Source organism: Mustelus asterias, chromosome 12, assembly GCF_964213995.1.
Source record: "Mustelus asterias chromosome 12, sMusAst1.hap1.1, whole genome shotgun sequence".
Classification (NCBI taxonomy): domain Eukaryota; kingdom Metazoa; phylum Chordata; class Chondrichthyes; order Carcharhiniformes; family Triakidae; genus Mustelus; species Mustelus asterias.
In genome coordinates this window covers 14,542,594-14,559,336 of record NC_135812.1, presented here as the reverse complement: position 1 = coordinate 14,559,336, position 16,743 = coordinate 14,542,594, and the positions used below count along the sequence as shown (strand labels likewise).

Here is a 16,743-nt window from a genome sequence, read left to right as displayed (position 1 = left end):
GTGAAAGAGTGAAGCACCTCAGGGACTCCGGTAGTGAGATGCAGAAGGCGTGCAGCGAAGGACGGCATGCCCTCCCTTTTTACGGCATTAGCTGTTGTAAAGCAGGTGAGTTCAAAGGGACCATGGAAAGGGAGAAGACAAGTTTGAAAGGTAAGTGAATGGGATGTGGGAATGGAGGGGGGGGGGGATTCAGAAATCAGGTGGGGTGGGGGGGGGGGGTGCCTGGCTGGGCTCAATGTTGGGTTGGGGCGGATATGGAGGATAGGGGTTGGTTGAGCCCGATCGGGTTGGGGATGGGGGCAGTATAGAGGGTCCCATACGCACGGGCTCAATCAGGGTCTTCAAAATATTTGCATGTGCTTTTTTTTCTCCTTCTAACTCTTACAGAGTAACTATCAGGGCAAAACTAACAAAACCACCCAAAGTTAGCGATTTAAATGGCTTTGTCAGATGATTCCAGGCCCAGGGGACGTTAGCCCTTTTGGCAATTGCTGGGTAAACCCTTATGTGGAACTTCCAAGAGGGATTCCCCAGCATGTAACTGAGGTACCTCCCACATGTGACACTGGGGAACCAGGAAGTTATGGCTCTTTGAATTTAATGCTCATGCTTCTCCACACCCCACCGCCTTTCCCCTATTTACGAGTTACCCATAACCTCATCTCCCGAATCCTGTTTCAACTTACCTGGAGAATCCTTTCCCACAAAGGCTGCAGATATACGGTTTGTTGATGCCCCCTTCGTGTGAGCGCACGTGATAACTCATGCGGTCCTTCCTTTTGAAGCGTTGCTGGCAAACCGGACACTCGAACGGCTTCTCGTCTGAGTGAGAAAGTTTGTGACGGTTGAGGTGGTAAACGTCGCGGAATGCTTTTCCGCACAGTTCGCAACCGTGATTCTTCTTCACACGTCTGTTGGTGGTCTTGCTGGCCGTGACTGCCGGGGTGCTGCTGGTGACGGTAGAGGTGGAAGCGCCGGTCGAAGTCAGCATTCCTGCAACAGTTGACACCAATGTTGACGTGCCACCAATGCCAGGTGTCGATGACATTAACGAAACCATGGTCGGTACTTTCCTTGGCCGTGAAATCAACTTAATCCCTGTGTGGCATGACTCGTGTCGCCGGAGGTGGTAACTGTCTCTGAATGCTTTACTGCAGTAAGTGCAAATCACCGGTGTTCTCGTCTTCTCCTTCTTCTCTATGATAGGTTTGGGCGTTTCTTTGGGATCTGGGGTTTTTGGAATCTGGGGCAGCGGCGTCACGGGCACTTGCTCACGTGGTTCAGTTGCTGAATGCAATAGTGGCAGAAGATTATTCGGCACGTGCTGCTGTTGAGAGATATCAGCTGCCTACAAAATAGAAGTGAAAATTAGCCACGCTTCACTATAGATCCTTACAGACTCTTACCCGCACTGTGGTTAGCACTGCTGCTTCTCAGCGCCGGGGACCCGGGTCACCTCCGGTCACTGTCTGTGTGGAGTTTGCGCATTCTCCCTATGTCTGTGTGGGTTTCCTCCAGGTGCTCCAGTTTCCTCCCACAGTCCAAAGATGTGAAGGATAGGTTGACTGGCCATGCTAAATTGACCCTAGTGTCAGGGGGATTAGCAGGGCAAATATGTGGGGTTATGGGAATCGGGCCTGGGTGGGATTGTGATCGGTGCAGACTCGATGGGCCGAATGGCCTCCTTCTGCGCTGCAGGGATTCTATGATTCTTACTGTGCATGTGAACCTTTCCATCGCCCCTCACTTTGTGAACTTGACAATCTGTGTTCAAAAGCATCTTATGTTGGTCTCCACAGTTGCATAGAATTGGGAGCTTTCCCACCAGTATATTCCACCTAGTGGAATAAGGTTAGACAAAATAAAAAAATAGCCAGCTATAGGATTTGTGTAACCTAGACCTGTAATGACTGATAAAAGCCTTAGTGAAATATTATCCCTTTGGTCATATACTACCATGTTAGGAAATGAACAAACTGGCATTTCTACAATGCCTTGTACCCCCAGGACATATAGCTTAACCGATGAAGTACATTAAGTGTAGTCACTTCTGTAGAGAAACGCTGTAGCCAATTTGCCCAAAGCAAGTTTTCTTAAATATCAAATAAGCTGAACATGTTAATCTGGCGTTCACAGTAAGAAGTCTCACAACACCATTAAAGTCCAACAGGTTGGACCGTGGTCTGGTGTTGGTTGAAGAATGAATGTTGGCCGAGATATTAACTTTTCATCTTCACAAATCTTTCTCTATTTACCTAAATAGACAGAGGAGGCCACAGTTTAATATCTGATCTGTGAGAAATGCATGATTTGGGACTTGCAATACAAAACAGCTGTATTTTATAACTTGAGTAACTTTTTAAAAATTGCAAAACCTTCCAGATGCAGATCGGTCTTAGCAGTCACGCATGTACCCAATGGAACCCAACCAAACACTCCAAATGAAGAACACAAGCAGCCTGCTCCATTTTAGGGCATTTCCCCAGTTTCTGCAATGCAAAAGTTACCAGTGCTCTCAGTGTGTCAGGGTCCCTTAATTAACACTCCATTCAAAGTGAAGTTTCTGATATTTTTCACCTTTGATTTTAGATAGCCAGAAGCTCCAGGTTCCAGTCCCACCCCAGAACTTGATGGCCAAGGAAGGGGTGTTCATAGCATGGCCAATTGGCAAAGTCTTTCCAACACATGCCAACGGCAGGCGGTAAGTGTGGGAGAGACTCCAGCTCAGCCACACTTGATGCGAAGTGGTGTCCCTCAAGCTACAAGCCTCTGGAGACAAGCTGGTGAGCTGTTCCCGGTACAACTCGCCGAGGGAATCAGGTGAAAGTCTGTCTTATGCACCAATAGGTGCAGGAAGAGAAACAACAACAATACACAATAGGGAATGCCCTCTCAGTGGAGATGGGAACTTGTCCCCAATGACTATGCAGTGTTCACTTTTACCTATACCATTGTGGATACATGGGTCTACAATGGGCAGGAATAAAGCAACTGGTCACTTCCTAGTATTAGTTTCTTCAATTGGACCAACCTTGGTCACATTACAAAGCTGCTCTTGGTGGTAGACACTGAAATCTCCCCCTGCAGAGTACATTCTCTGTCCTTGCTTCCCTAAAAACTTCAAGCAAATGATTTTTCAACTAACAGAAGAACAGATTCATCAGTGGGGGGTGGTGGAGGCCCACTCACCTGAAGAAGGGGCTTAAGGCTCCGAAAGCTTGTATGGCTTTTGCTACCAAATAAACCTGTTGGACTTTAACCTGGTGTTGTTAAACTTCTTACTGGGGATAAATCAGCAGCAGGCCACCAGGGGGCTTCCTTAACCTTGAATGACCCAATATCATGCAACTGTACAGGGTTCAAAGTTGACGTGGACAACTCTCAGGGTCACTCTCGGCACTGTGGGCCTACCAACTGGTGGATCGTTTTGCAATGAAGGCCAGTAAGTTGCAGTTTACTAATGTTGTATTCTGCATGAGACGTGTATGTTGGTAGTCGACGGCACTGCAGTAATGTAAAACATTAATCGTAACATAGCCAAGAAAAGTGTTTGTTGATTAATCTAATTCTGTAAATACAACCATGTCAGACCATTGGCTGGCCAGCATAATTTATCATCCTAGGCAGAAAGGCAACTTGTGATAAAGGTGCGATGGGAAGAACAGAGGGACAGGCAGCATTAAAAACTGTGTCAACTTACTGACTACCTTACTTGCAATGACTATTTCCTGCAGCAGGATCCAGTATTAAACGTTTCAGCAGATGAAGTAACCAGGAATCTTTCATCTTTCTGACAAAAACAGTCAGAATTAAAGAGTGGCTGTTGCACAGAAGCTGCAATCAAAATCACTTCAGGGTATAGGCAATCAAATTAGCATTTTCTTCACTAATAATTAAAAGGGCAGTGCCACTGCAGGAGTTTTCTTTTAAATAACCGCTCAAGGAACTGCTGTCAAATACTAACCATCCCTTACTGCTCTTACTCGCAAGTTCAACTCCTGACACACAATGTTGTCTGCTGCCAACTACACAAGAAATCATAGAAATCATAGAAACCCTACAGTGCAGAAGGAGGCCATTCGGCCCATCGAGTCTGCACCGACCACAATCCCACCCAAGCCCTACCCCACATATTTACCCGCTAATCCCTCTAACCTACGCATTTTAGGATTCTAAGGGGCAATTTTTAACCTGGCCAATCAACCTAACCCGCACATCTTTGGACTGTGGGAGGAAACCGGAGCACCCGGAGGAAACCCACGCAGACACGAGGAGAATGTGCAAACTCCACACAGACAGTGACCCGAGCCGGGAATCGAACCCGGGCCCTGGAGCTGTGAAGCAGCAGTGCTAACCACTGCGCTACCGTGCCGCCCTATTTTAATTGAAAATACATAAAACTGTTGATTTAATTAAATAACATTTAACCGGAGGCAGTTGTTCAGTCTTAATTATGGAGCTATAATGTTCTTCAGCATCTTTGGGATGAAGGAATGGAAAAAAAGAACAGGGTATTGACTCATTATTATTCACATCATGCAAGGTACACTTGTAAGAACATGCCACGATCGTGAGGGGGCTTGACAAGGTAGATACCGAGAGGCTCTTTCCTTTGTGGGGAAATCTAAAACTGTCCCCCACTTAGATGAAGATTATCTTATTGAGTGGCACAGCGGGCCTGAAAGGCCGAATGATCTAACAGTCTGGAATTAGTAGCACTGCATCCATGAATAACTTGGCTCACACATTCACCATCTCAGTTGACAGGAGCAGAAAAGCTAGTTGGACGAGGTGGGATTGGTTTCTAGCACTTGTGGAAACATACCCCAATAGCAGTTACTCTGTCGAGGAGAGATGGCAAGAAGGGCGAATGGAGAAAAAAAAGTACGTGTTTAAGGACTACATCAATATGCTGAATATATCAGTGTCATCTTGACCATGAAAACGCTATAACCTTAAAGCATCTTGTTAAATGTTCTATGTTCTAAAAGGTGTTTGTGCAGATTGAAGTCCTGCATTAAGTGAGCAAGATGTGGAGATGCCGGCGTTGGACTGCGGTAAACACAGTAAGAGTTTTAACAACACCAGGTTAAAGTCCAACAGGTTTATCTGGTAGCAAATAAACCTGTTGGACTTTAACCTGGTGTTGTTAAAACTCTTATTAAGTGAGCAAGCCAGTTCTCTCACCAGTACCAAGACATTCTCTGCAATGTTAAGGTGCCACATCACAGCACAGAGTCTGGGGTTGAGAGAAGCCATCGATTTGCACCACTCTTCTGCAATTATGCAGTGGACTGGTTCCAATCTCTACTTTGGTGAGCGCTGAAAACGATAACCCGTTATTGCACACACGTACCCACCCCTTCAGCTGGTACTGAGAGTTCTTCAACAATCCGCTTACATGAAAGAGAAAATGGTACTGTGCCAGGTTCATCTGTCAGTGTCCTTGTCTCACACAGAAGCGTGCCAACACTAAATTAAATCAGCACATTTACAAGGCCAACAACAGAGGGCTAGAATTTTGGTCTTAAGACTGGGACACTCACTGGAGGCCAGATCTGTTTACTAGCATTGCTGACTGCATGAGATGTGTGCGTTGAGTTGACTGCACTGAAGTAATTAAAATACTGTTCATTTACCTGCCTGATAGTGCAGAGTTAACTATCCAAATATGTTCAATCTTCCCCCCCCAAAATTGCAGTAAATAAAATTACTTGCCAGTGGATGGTTAATTGGACAGAACATCGGGACAGATAGTGAACATGGAAGTGAGATTATGGTGGGGATTTGGAAATTTTAAAATAGTACAAACCCAACGCTAATAAAATTACAGGTTTAACGAATAAAAAAATCAATTATGTCAATTGAGGAACATGATTTCATTCGGAGAGAAACTCACTTCAATACAGCTGTATCTAAGGAATTCTAATATAGACAGTTGAATTGATTCAAAATTAATATTCTTAGAGTTGCTTTCATTGACTAAGCAATCAGCTCAGAGAAGGCTCCTCCAACAGCACCTTCCAAACCCCAATCTCTACCATCTAGAAGGATAGGGGCAGCAGAGACACGGGAACACCATCACCTGCAACTTCTCCTCCAAGTCATTCCCCTTCCTGACTTTGAAATATATTGCCATTCTTTCACTGTCGCTGGGTCAAAATCCTGGAACTCCCTCTCTAACAGCACTGTGGGTGTACATACTCCACATGGACTGCAGTAGTTCAAGAAGGCAGCTCACCACCGCCGTCTCAAGGGTAATAAATGCTAGCCCATCAAGCAACGCCCACATGCTGTGAACAAATTTTTAAAATTCCACAGCTATTCCAAATGCAAAAACAAAAGGTCTTATTATTCAAAGAAAAATCACCGTGTTCAGTCTTTGACACATTAGAAACTCACAACACAAGTTAAATTAATCAGAATTGGTTCTCGAAAAATGTGGAAAGTACATAAAAGGTTAAGAAAACATCTTACAATTGCAAGTTAAAGTGTTCAGATGAGATTAAGTTATGAGATTGAAGCAGCCAAGCTTTTATGACTTTAAACAGAATATCTCTCCAGAGACTGAACTGCAATATATAAGTTGTGCTATTTATTTCATTTCCTTTTCTGTACTGAAGATGCTGACTCATGCAGCTGTACACTTCCACTGCTGCTTGCCTCAGTGGGTCATTCGTCACTTGGATAGCAAGGCATTCAACCACAGGGGTATCACTGAGTCAGACCTAAACCTTTCTCACCCAACAGCCACACACAAAGGTTATTTTTTATTCATTTGAGGGATGTGGGTTTGTTGGACAACCAGCATTTAACGCCCATCCCTAACTGCCATCGAGAAGGTGGTGGTGAGCTGCCTTCTTGAACCGCTGCAGTCCCTGTGATGTAGGTAAACCCACAGTGCTGTTATGGAGGGAGTTCCAGGATTTTGACCCCAATGACTGTGAAGGAACGGCGATACATTTCCAAGTTATGTGGTTTGGAGGGGAACTTCTAGGTGGCGGTGGTGGTGTCCCCATACATCTGCTGCCCTTGTCCTTCTAGGCGGAAGAGGTCACAGATATTGAAGGTGCTGTGTAAGGAGCCTTGGTGAGTTGCTGAAGTGCATCTTGTATATGGTACACACTGTTGCCACTGTTTGTCAGTGCTGAAGGGAGTAAATGTTTGTGGAAGCGATAACAATCGAGTGGGCTGCTTTGTCCTGGATGGTGCCAAACTTGTTGTGTGCTGCTGGAGCTGCAGCCATCCAGGCAAGTGTAGAGAATTCCATCACATCCCTGACTTGTGCCTTACAGATGATGGACAGGCTTTGGCACTACAGGATTCTTAGCCTCTGACCTGCTTTTGTAGCGACAGTATTTATATGGCTAGTCCAGTTCAGTTTTGGTCAATGGTAACCCCTCGATGCTGATAATGGGGGATTCAGCGATGGTAATGCCATGGAACATCAAGGTTCGATCCTTTCTTGTTGGAGAGGGTCCCATTGTCTGGAACTTTCGTGGTACATATGTTATGCCACTTGTCAGTCCAAGCCTGGGCATTGTCCAGGTCTTGCTGCATTTGGACATGGTCTGCTTCAGCATAGGAGTCGCCGCAAATGGTGCTGAACAATGTGCAATAACCAAACATCTTCACTTCTGATCTTAGGATTGAAGGGAGGTCATTGATGAAGCAGCTGAAGATGGTTGGGCCAAGGACACTCCTCTGAGGAACTCCTGCAGTGATGTCCTGGACCTGAGATGATCGACCTCCAACCACCACAAACATCTTCCTTTGTGCCGGGTATGACTCCAACCAGTGGAGAGTTTTCCCTGATTCCCATTGACTCCAGTTTGCTGGGCTCTTTGATACCACACTCGGTCAAATGCTGCCTTGATGTTGAGGGCGGTCACTGTCACCTCAGCTCTGGAGTTCGGCACTTTTGTCCATGTTTGAACCAAGGCTGGAATGGGGTCAGAAGCTGAGTGGCCTTGGTGGAACCCAAACTGAGTGTCCGTGAGCAGGTTATTGCTAAGCAAGGCTGCCTGACAGCACTGTTGATGACCCCTTTCATCACTTTACTGATGATTGTGAGTAGACTGATTGGGCGGTAATCAGGTTGGATTTGTCCTGTTTTTCGTGGTCAGGCCATACCTGGGCAATTTTCCACATTGTCGGGTATATGCCAGTGTTGTAAATGTACTGGAAGAGCTTGGCTAGCAGCGTGGCAAGTTCTGGGACACAAGTCTTCAGTACTTCTGCTACAATATCTTCAGGGCCTATAGCCTTTTTAGTATCCTGTGCCTACAGCCATTTCGTGATATCGCTTGGAGCGAATTGAATTGGCTGAAGACTGGAATCTCAAATGATGGGGACCTCCAGAGGAGGCAGAGATGGAAGATCCACTTGGCACTACTGGTTGAAAATTGCTGTGAATGCTTCAGCCTTATTATTTGCACTGATGTGCTGGACTCCTCCATCATTGAGGTTAAGGATATTTGTGGAGCCTCCTCCTCCACTGAATTGTTTAATTGTCCACCACAATTCTCAACTGGACTGCAGAGCTTAGATCTGATCCGTTGGTTGTGGAATTGCTTAGCTCTGTTCATCTGTTGCTGCTCATGCAAGTAGCCCTGTGTTGTAACTTTGTTAGGTGTGCCTGGCACTGCTCCTGAGATGCCCTCCTGCACTCTTCATTGAACTAGGGTTGATCCCCTGGCTTGGTGGTAATGACAGAGTGGGTGACATGCTGGGCCATGCAGTCGCAGGTTGTGGTTGAGCACAGTTCTGCTGCTGCTGGTGGCCAACGGTGCCTCATGGTTACCCAGTCTTGAGTTGTTAGATCTGTTCAAAATCTGTCCCATTTAGCATGGTGCTAGTGCCGAACAACACGATGGAGGGCATCCTCGATGTGAAGATGAAACTTTGTACAGTGGTCACTCCACCATTATGGTCATGGACAGATGCAGCTGCGGCTGGCAGGTTGGTGGGGATGAGGTCAAGTACATTTTTCACACCTGCCGCAGACCCCGTCTAACAGCTACGTACTTTAGGACTCGGCCAGTACGGTCAGCAGTGGTACAACCAAGCCATTGAAGTCACCCACCCAGAGTACATTCTGCACATTTGCCACCCTCAATGCTTCCTTCAAGTGGTGTTCAACGCAGACGAGTATGGATTCATCAGCTGAGGGTTGGTGTGTTGGTTATCAGCAGGTTTCTTTGCCCATGTTTGACCTGGTGCCACGAGACTCCATGGGGTTCAGAGTCAACGTTGAGGACTCCCAGCACAACTCCCTCTTGACTGTTGTGAACTCTACTGCTGTGCCACCACCTCTGCTGGGATAGTGGCATCTGGATCATTACCTCAAAGGTATGAATTCCATGAGTATGACTATGTCAGGCAACTGTTTGACTGGTTTGTGAGACAGCTCTCCCAATTTTGGCACAATCTCCCAGATGTTAGCAAGGGGGCTTTGCAGGGTCTGCCGTTTGCTGGGCTGGGTTTGCTGTTGTTGGTGTCTAGATCGAATGCAGGGTGATCCGTCCAGCTTTATTCCTTATTGATTTCCTACCAGTTTGACACAACCAAGTGGCTTGCATTTTTTTTTATTCATTCGTGGGACATCGGCTTCTCTGGCTGGCCAGCATTTATTGCCCATCCCTAGTTGCTCGAGGGCAGTTGAGAGTCAACCACATTGCTGTGGCTCTGGAGTCACATGTAGGCCAGACCAGGTAAGGATGGCAGATTTCCTTCCCTAAAGGACATTAGTGAACGAGATGGGTTTTTTCGACAATCCACAATGGTTTCATGGTCATCAGTAGATTCTTAATTCCAGATTTTTTTTAAATTCAATTCAAACTCCACCATCTGCTGCGGCGGGATTTGAACCAGGGTCCCCAGAACATTAACTGAGTTTCTGGATTAATAGTCTAGCGATAATACCACTAGGCCATCACTTCCCCTATTTCAGTTAAGAGTTAACATTGTTCAGTTAACATTGCTGTAGATCTGGGGTCACATGTAGGACAGACCAGGTAAGGATGGCAGATTTCCATCTAGTGAACCAGATGGGCTTTTATGACAATCGACAATGGTTTCATTATTAGACCTTTAATTCCAAATTTTTATTGAATTTAAATTCCACCAACCGCTCTGGTGGGATTTGATCCCAAGTCCCCACAGCATTATCCTGAGTCGTTTGATCACTCGTCCAGTGACAATATCAGTACGCCTCCACCTCCCCAATATTCTCATCTCATCTTGTATCATTGGTGAGACTTGCATTGATATAGTGCCTTTCACAATCACCAGATGCTCAGAAGCACTTTACAGCCAACAAAGTACTTATTGAAGTGCGGTCACTGTTGTAATGCAGGAAACACGGCAGCCAAACTGCACACAGTGAAATCCCAAACAGCAATGTGATAATAACCAAATAATCGGTTCTGTGATGTTGATTGAGGAATACATATTGGCCAGGACACCAGGGATACTGCCCTTGCTCCTTGATTAAAATATAATGTCAGGGGATCTTTCATATCCACCGTAGAGGAAAAGAGGAGCCTCAGTTTAACATCTGGCTCAAAAAGCGGCACCTCTGACAGTCCAGCACTCCCTCCGCTGTGCTGGAGTGCCTGCCTTGATGTTTGCACTTAAGCCCTGGAGCGGGACTTGAACCCAGAATTTTGTGACTCAGAGGCAAACATGCTACCAACTGAGTACAATCGACACCTCACCCAATCGTGAAATGGAACAAAATACCACATTAGAGCAGTGAAGCACATTGGAGCAAAGAGGTTAACTCAGTACCTAGCTGTGCTATACCTGGTCTGGGAATGCTAACTATATGGATGACTGGTAACAACTTACTTTTTTTAAAAATTCCATTCTTCCTATATTTATATCCCACATCTGAGCATAAAAGATTATGAATTTTATTTTTAAAAGTTAAATGCTGTAAAGGGGTCTGTACATGTCTGACAACAACTAAAAAGAACTCTGTTGCTTGGTCTGTACTGATAGGGCATGCTGCATCTGTACCTTTGGGAGGTTAGAGATCCTGGGTACCAGCAACCTTAGGCACTCTTAGTCGACTTGGGTACAGACAGTGCTGGACACCATGCATAATCGATAAGAGGCTTTTAATGACTTGTGCACAAGGAGAAACAAGCTCACAGCCTTCCTGTAAGTGTTTCTGATGTTACAAACAAACAGCTTGGCAATTATAGTCAATTACAGCAAATCAGAAACAAGCAATTTTTCTAATCCTTCATTTGCATGCATATTCACCAATTAAATCCTAGCTTTTCATCCTCTCATTCGATGAAAAACTGTCTTCTGCTAATCCTTCATTTGGATAGCTCATCCCCATATCTTGCCTTTGGTATTTGTTATGGAAAACTCTGATCTTGCTCATCCTCTGGTGAAAGATGGAAAAACAATATCAGCGAGGACTCCTACTCCAAATCGTTACCCAGCAACGGGACCTGTGAAAGTATGTACAGGCGGAGGGTGAGGTCAGTCCACGCTGCAATGCCTTCCCCCAACCCGCAGGCTAAATGGCGTTCACTGCAGGCAAAAATGAAGAAAATACCATTTGGACTCAATGCTGGAGAATGAAAAGTCAACAAAAATAGTCATCATTTTCAGGATAGGGAAAATTCTATGGAGCATGAGAAAACTTTAAATTTCTACTTTTTAACCTATATAACTATGCCTTCGACAGACTCAATGCTGATCACCATTCTGCTCAACTTAAAAACATTTGAGTTTTACCATCAGCTCTTTTGCAAAATTTCTCATTTTAATTCCTATCCGTTTCCACCTTCGAATTCAGTAAGTTGGTAATGCAATATTCTCCTGAAGGAAATTACTGAATCAGGCTATATAAACAATCAGTCAGTGCAATCCACTGACCCAGGGCATTTCAGCATCTTTGTATTATTTTAAACTGGCAGGTAAGCCTTCTTTTACACAGTCAGACTCAAACTCCAGAGACATGGTAGACACTGAATGAGAAGATTCCTGCTGCTGGTTACTTCCAATGAAACTTGCTGAGAAAGTGCCTGAAAGTAGGCACAGATACGTTCAGGCCTGGTGACACATTCTGCCGACACTGCCTATCAGACTCAGGGTGAAGAATGGTCACTTGGATGAGGCTGCAAAGATGGGCAGTTTTGCCTGAAACCACATCACAGCACTCAGTACCATTTTCAGAAGATAACACATGACTGGACAATAAATAAGTAGGACACAGCATACTCTTAAAATGTAAAATAGCAATGCCAAAAGCATGCAACTCAGTCACTTGCTGCAGCCAAAAGCCAAATAAGATGTCATTTTAACACAGCAAGCAAAATATATTAAATAAGGAAGACTCCTGTGTTATCTGGGGCGGCATAGTGGCACAGTGGTTAGCACTGCTGCCTCACAGCACCAGGGTCTCGGGTTCGATTCCAGGCTTGGGTCACTGTCTGTGTGGAGTTGGCACATTCTCCCTGTGTCTGCTGTGTCCCTGTTTCCTCCGGGTGCTCCGGTTTCCTCCCACAGTCGGAAAGACGTGCTGGTTAGGTTCATTGGCCATGCTAAATTGCCCCTCGTGTCAGGGGATTAGCAGGTTAAATATGTGGGGTTATGGGGGTAGGGCCTGGGTGAGATTGTGGTCGGTATAGACTCGATGGGCCAAATGGCTCCCTTCTGCACTGTAGTGATTCCATGGATTCTATTTTCATACAGCAAACAGCTTAGTCATAGAGGTTTACAGCATGGAAACAGGCCCTTAGGCCCAACTTGTCCATGCTTAGGGTTTTTTTTAAAACCCCTAAGCTAATCCCAAATGCCCACATTTGGCCATATCCCTCTATACCCATCGTACCCATGTAACTATTTAAATGCTTTTTAAAAGACAAAATTGTACCCCCCTCTACTACTCCCTCTGGCAGCTTGTTCCAGACACTCAACACCCTCTGAGTGAAAAACTTGCCCCTCTGGACACTTTTGTATCTCTCCCCTCTCACCTTAAACCTATGCCCTCTAGTTTTAGACTCCCCTACCCTTGGGAAAAGATATTGACTATCTAGCTGATCTGTGCCCCTCATTATTTTATAGACCTCTATAAGATCACCCCCTCAGCCTCCTACACTCCAGAGAAAAAAGTCCCAGTCTATCCAGCCTCTCCTTATAACTCAATCCATCAAGTACCGGTAGCATCCTAGTAAATCTTTTCTGCACTCTTTCAAGTTTAATAATATCCTTTCTATAATAGGGTGATTCCAAGTGTGGCCTTACCAATGTCTTGTACAACTTCAACAAGACATTCCAACTCCGGTATTCAATGTTCTGACCGATGAAACCAAGCATGCCGAATGCCTTCTTCACCACTCTGTCCACCTATGGCTCCACTTTCAAGGAGCTATGAACATGTATCCCTAGATCTCTTTGTTCTGTAACTCTCCCCAACGCCCGACAATTAACTGAGTAAGTCCTGCCCTGGTTCAATCTACCAAAATGCATCACCTCGCATTTGTCTAAATTAAACTCCATCTGCCATTCGTCAGCCCACTGGCCCAATTGATCAAGATCCTGTTGCAATTGGAGATAACTTTCTTCACTGTCCACTGTGCCACCAATCTTAGTGTCATCTGCAAACTTACTAACCATGCCTCCTATATTCTCATCCAAATCATTAATATAAATGACAAATAACAGTGGACCCAGCACTGATCCCTGAGGCACGCCGCTGGTCACAGGCCTCCAGTTTGAAAAGCAACTCTCTACAACCACCCTCTGGCTTCTGTCAAGAAGTGGAGATGCCGGCGTTGGACTGGGGTAAACACAGTAAGAAGTCTGACAACACCAGGTTAAAATCCAACAGGTTTATTTGGTAGAAAAAGCCAAGAGCTTTCGGAACAGGCTGTCCCTTCGTCAGGTGGGTGGGAGTTCCGATCACAAACAGGGCACAAAGACACAAACTCAATTTACATGAATAATGATTGGAATGTGAGTCTTTACAGCTAATCAAGTCTTAAAGGTACAGACAACGTGAGTGGAGGGAGCATTAAGCACAGGTTAAAGAGATGTGTATTGTCTCCAGACAGGACAGCTAGTGAGAATTTGCACATCCAGGCAGGTTGTGGGGGTTACAGATAGTGTGACATGAACCCAATATCCCGGTTGAGGCCGTCCTCATGTGTGCGGAACCTGGCTATCAGTCTCTGCTCAGCGACTCTGCGCTGTCGTGTGTCGCGAAGGCCGCCTTGGAGAACGCTTACCCGGAGATCAGAGGCTGAATGCCCGTGACCGCTGAAGTGCTCCCCAACAGGAAGAGAACACTCCTGACTGGTGATTGTCGAGCGGTGTTCATTCATCCGTTGTCATAGCGTCTGCATGGTTTCCCCAATGTACCATGCCTCGGGACATCCTTTCCTGCAGCATAACAGGTAGACAACGTTGGCCGAGTTGCAAGAGTGTGTACCGTGTACCTGGTGGATGGTGTTCTCACATGAGATGATGGCATCCGTGTCGATGATCCGGCACGTCTTGCAGAGGTTGCTGTGGCAGGGTTGTGTGGTGCCGTGGTCACTGTTCTCCTGAATGCTGGGTAGTTTGCTGCGGACAATGGTCTGATTGAGGTTGTGCAGTTGTTTGAAAGCAAGAAGTGGGGGTGTGGGGATGGCCTTGGCGATCGTCCAAGAGGGGCCATCATCATACTGAACAGAACTGATTACTGCAAAGAAGTGTACTGACAACTGAACAACGAGGAACACTACAGACAGTTACCCGCAGATCTGACCAAAGAACACGCCCATCAACCCAGCACTCTGATCAAGACTTTTGATCCGGACCTTCAGAACACCCTCCGTGCTCTCATCCCACGTTCTCCCCGCGTTGGAGATCTCTACTGCCTCCCGAAGATACACAAGGCAAACACACCCGGCCGTCCCATTGTATCGGGCAATGGGACCCTGTGCGAGAACCTCTCCGGCTATGTCGAGGGCATCCTGAAACCCATTGTACAAAGAACCCCCAGCTTTTGTCGCGACACGACGGACTTCCTACAGAAACTCAGCACACATGGAGCAGTTGAACCAGGAGCACACCTCGTCACAATGGATGTCTCGGCACTCTACACCAGCATCCCCCACGATGATGGCATTGCTGCAACTGCCTCAGTACTCAACACCGACAGATGCAATTTTACAACTCATCCGCTTCATCCTGGACCACAATGTCTTCACCTTCAACGACCAGTTCTTCATCCAGACACACGGAACAGCCATGGGGACCAAATTCGCACCTCAAAATGCCAACATCTTCATGCACAGGTTCGAACAAGACTTCTTCACCGCACAGGACCTTCAACTGATGCTATACACTAGATACATCGATGACATTTTCTTCCTTTGGACTCATGGTGAACAATCACTGAAACAACTATATGATGACATCAACAAGTTCCATCCCACCATCAGACTCACCATGGACTACTCTCCGGAATCGGTTGCATTCTTGGACACACGCATCTCCATTAAGGATGGTCACCTCAGCACCTCACTGTATCGCAAGCCCACGGATAACCTCACAATGCTCCACTTCTCCAGCTTCCACCCTAAACACGTTAAAGAAGCCATCCCCTACGGACAAGCCCTCCGTATACACAGGATCTGCTCAGAGGAGGAGGATCGCAACAGACACCTCCAGACGCTGAAAGATGCCCTCATAAGAACAGGATTATGGCGCTTGACTCATCGATCGACAGTCCAACGCGCCACAGCGAAAAACCGCACCGACCTCCTCAGAAGACAAACACGGGACACGGTGGACAGAGTACCCTTCGTCATCCAGTACTTCCCCGGAGCGGGGAAGCTACGACATCTCCTCCGGAGCCATCAACATGTTATTGATGAAGACGAACATCTCGCCAAGGCCATCCCCACGCCCCCACTTCTTGCTTTCAAACAACCGCACAACCTCAAACAGACCATTGTCGGCAGCAAACTACCCAGCCTTCAGGAGAACCATGACCACGACACCACACAACCCTGCCACAGCAACCTCTGCAAGACGTGCCGAATCGACACAGATGCCATCATCTCATGTGAGAACACCATCCACCAGGTACACGGTACATACACTTGCAATTCGGCCGACGTTATCTACCTGTTACACTGCAGGAAAGGATGTCCCAAGGCATGGTACATTGAGGAAACCATGCAGACGCTACGACAATGGATGAATGAACACCGCTCGACAATCACCAGGCAGGAGTGTTCTCCTCCTGTTGGGGAGCACTTCAGCGGTCACGGGCATTCAGCCTCTGATCTCCGGGTAAGCGTTCTCCAAGGCGGCCTTCACGACACACGACAGCGCAGAGTCGCTGAGCAGAGACTGATAGCCAGGTTCCGCACACATGAGGACGGCCTCAACCGGGATACTGGGTTCATGTCACACTATCTGTAACCCCCACAACCTGCCTGGATGAGCAAATTCTCACTAGTTTTCCTGTCTGGAGACAATGCACATCTCTTTAACCTGTGCTTAATGCTCCCTCCACTCACATTGTCTGTACCTTTAAGACTTGATTAGCTGTAAAGGTTCACATTCCAATCATTATTCATGTAAATTGAGTTTGTGTCTTTGTGCCTTGTTTATGATCAGAACTCCCACCCACCTGAGGAAGGGACAGCCTGTTCCGAAAGCTAGTGGCTTTTGCTACCAAATAAATCTGTTGGACTTTAACCTGGTGTTGTTAGACTTCTTATT

General features: G+C 46.3%; 1 protein-coding gene across 2 annotated transcripts in view; it reads right to left on the bottom strand.

Annotated features, from left to right (window-relative positions):
• LOC144501266 (vascular endothelial zinc finger 1-like) overlaps positions 1 to 16,743 on the bottom strand; it is a 41,139-nt gene that overhangs the window by 20,680 nt on the left and 3,716 nt on the right. For both annotated transcript variants that reach the window (XM_078224810.1, XM_078224811.1), the window contains exon 2: positions 687 to 1,348. In XM_078224810.1, the coding sequence (XP_078080936.1) occupies positions 687 to 1,348 (662 nt within the window). The remainder of the gene's footprint in view (positions 1 to 686; positions 1,349 to 16,743) is intronic.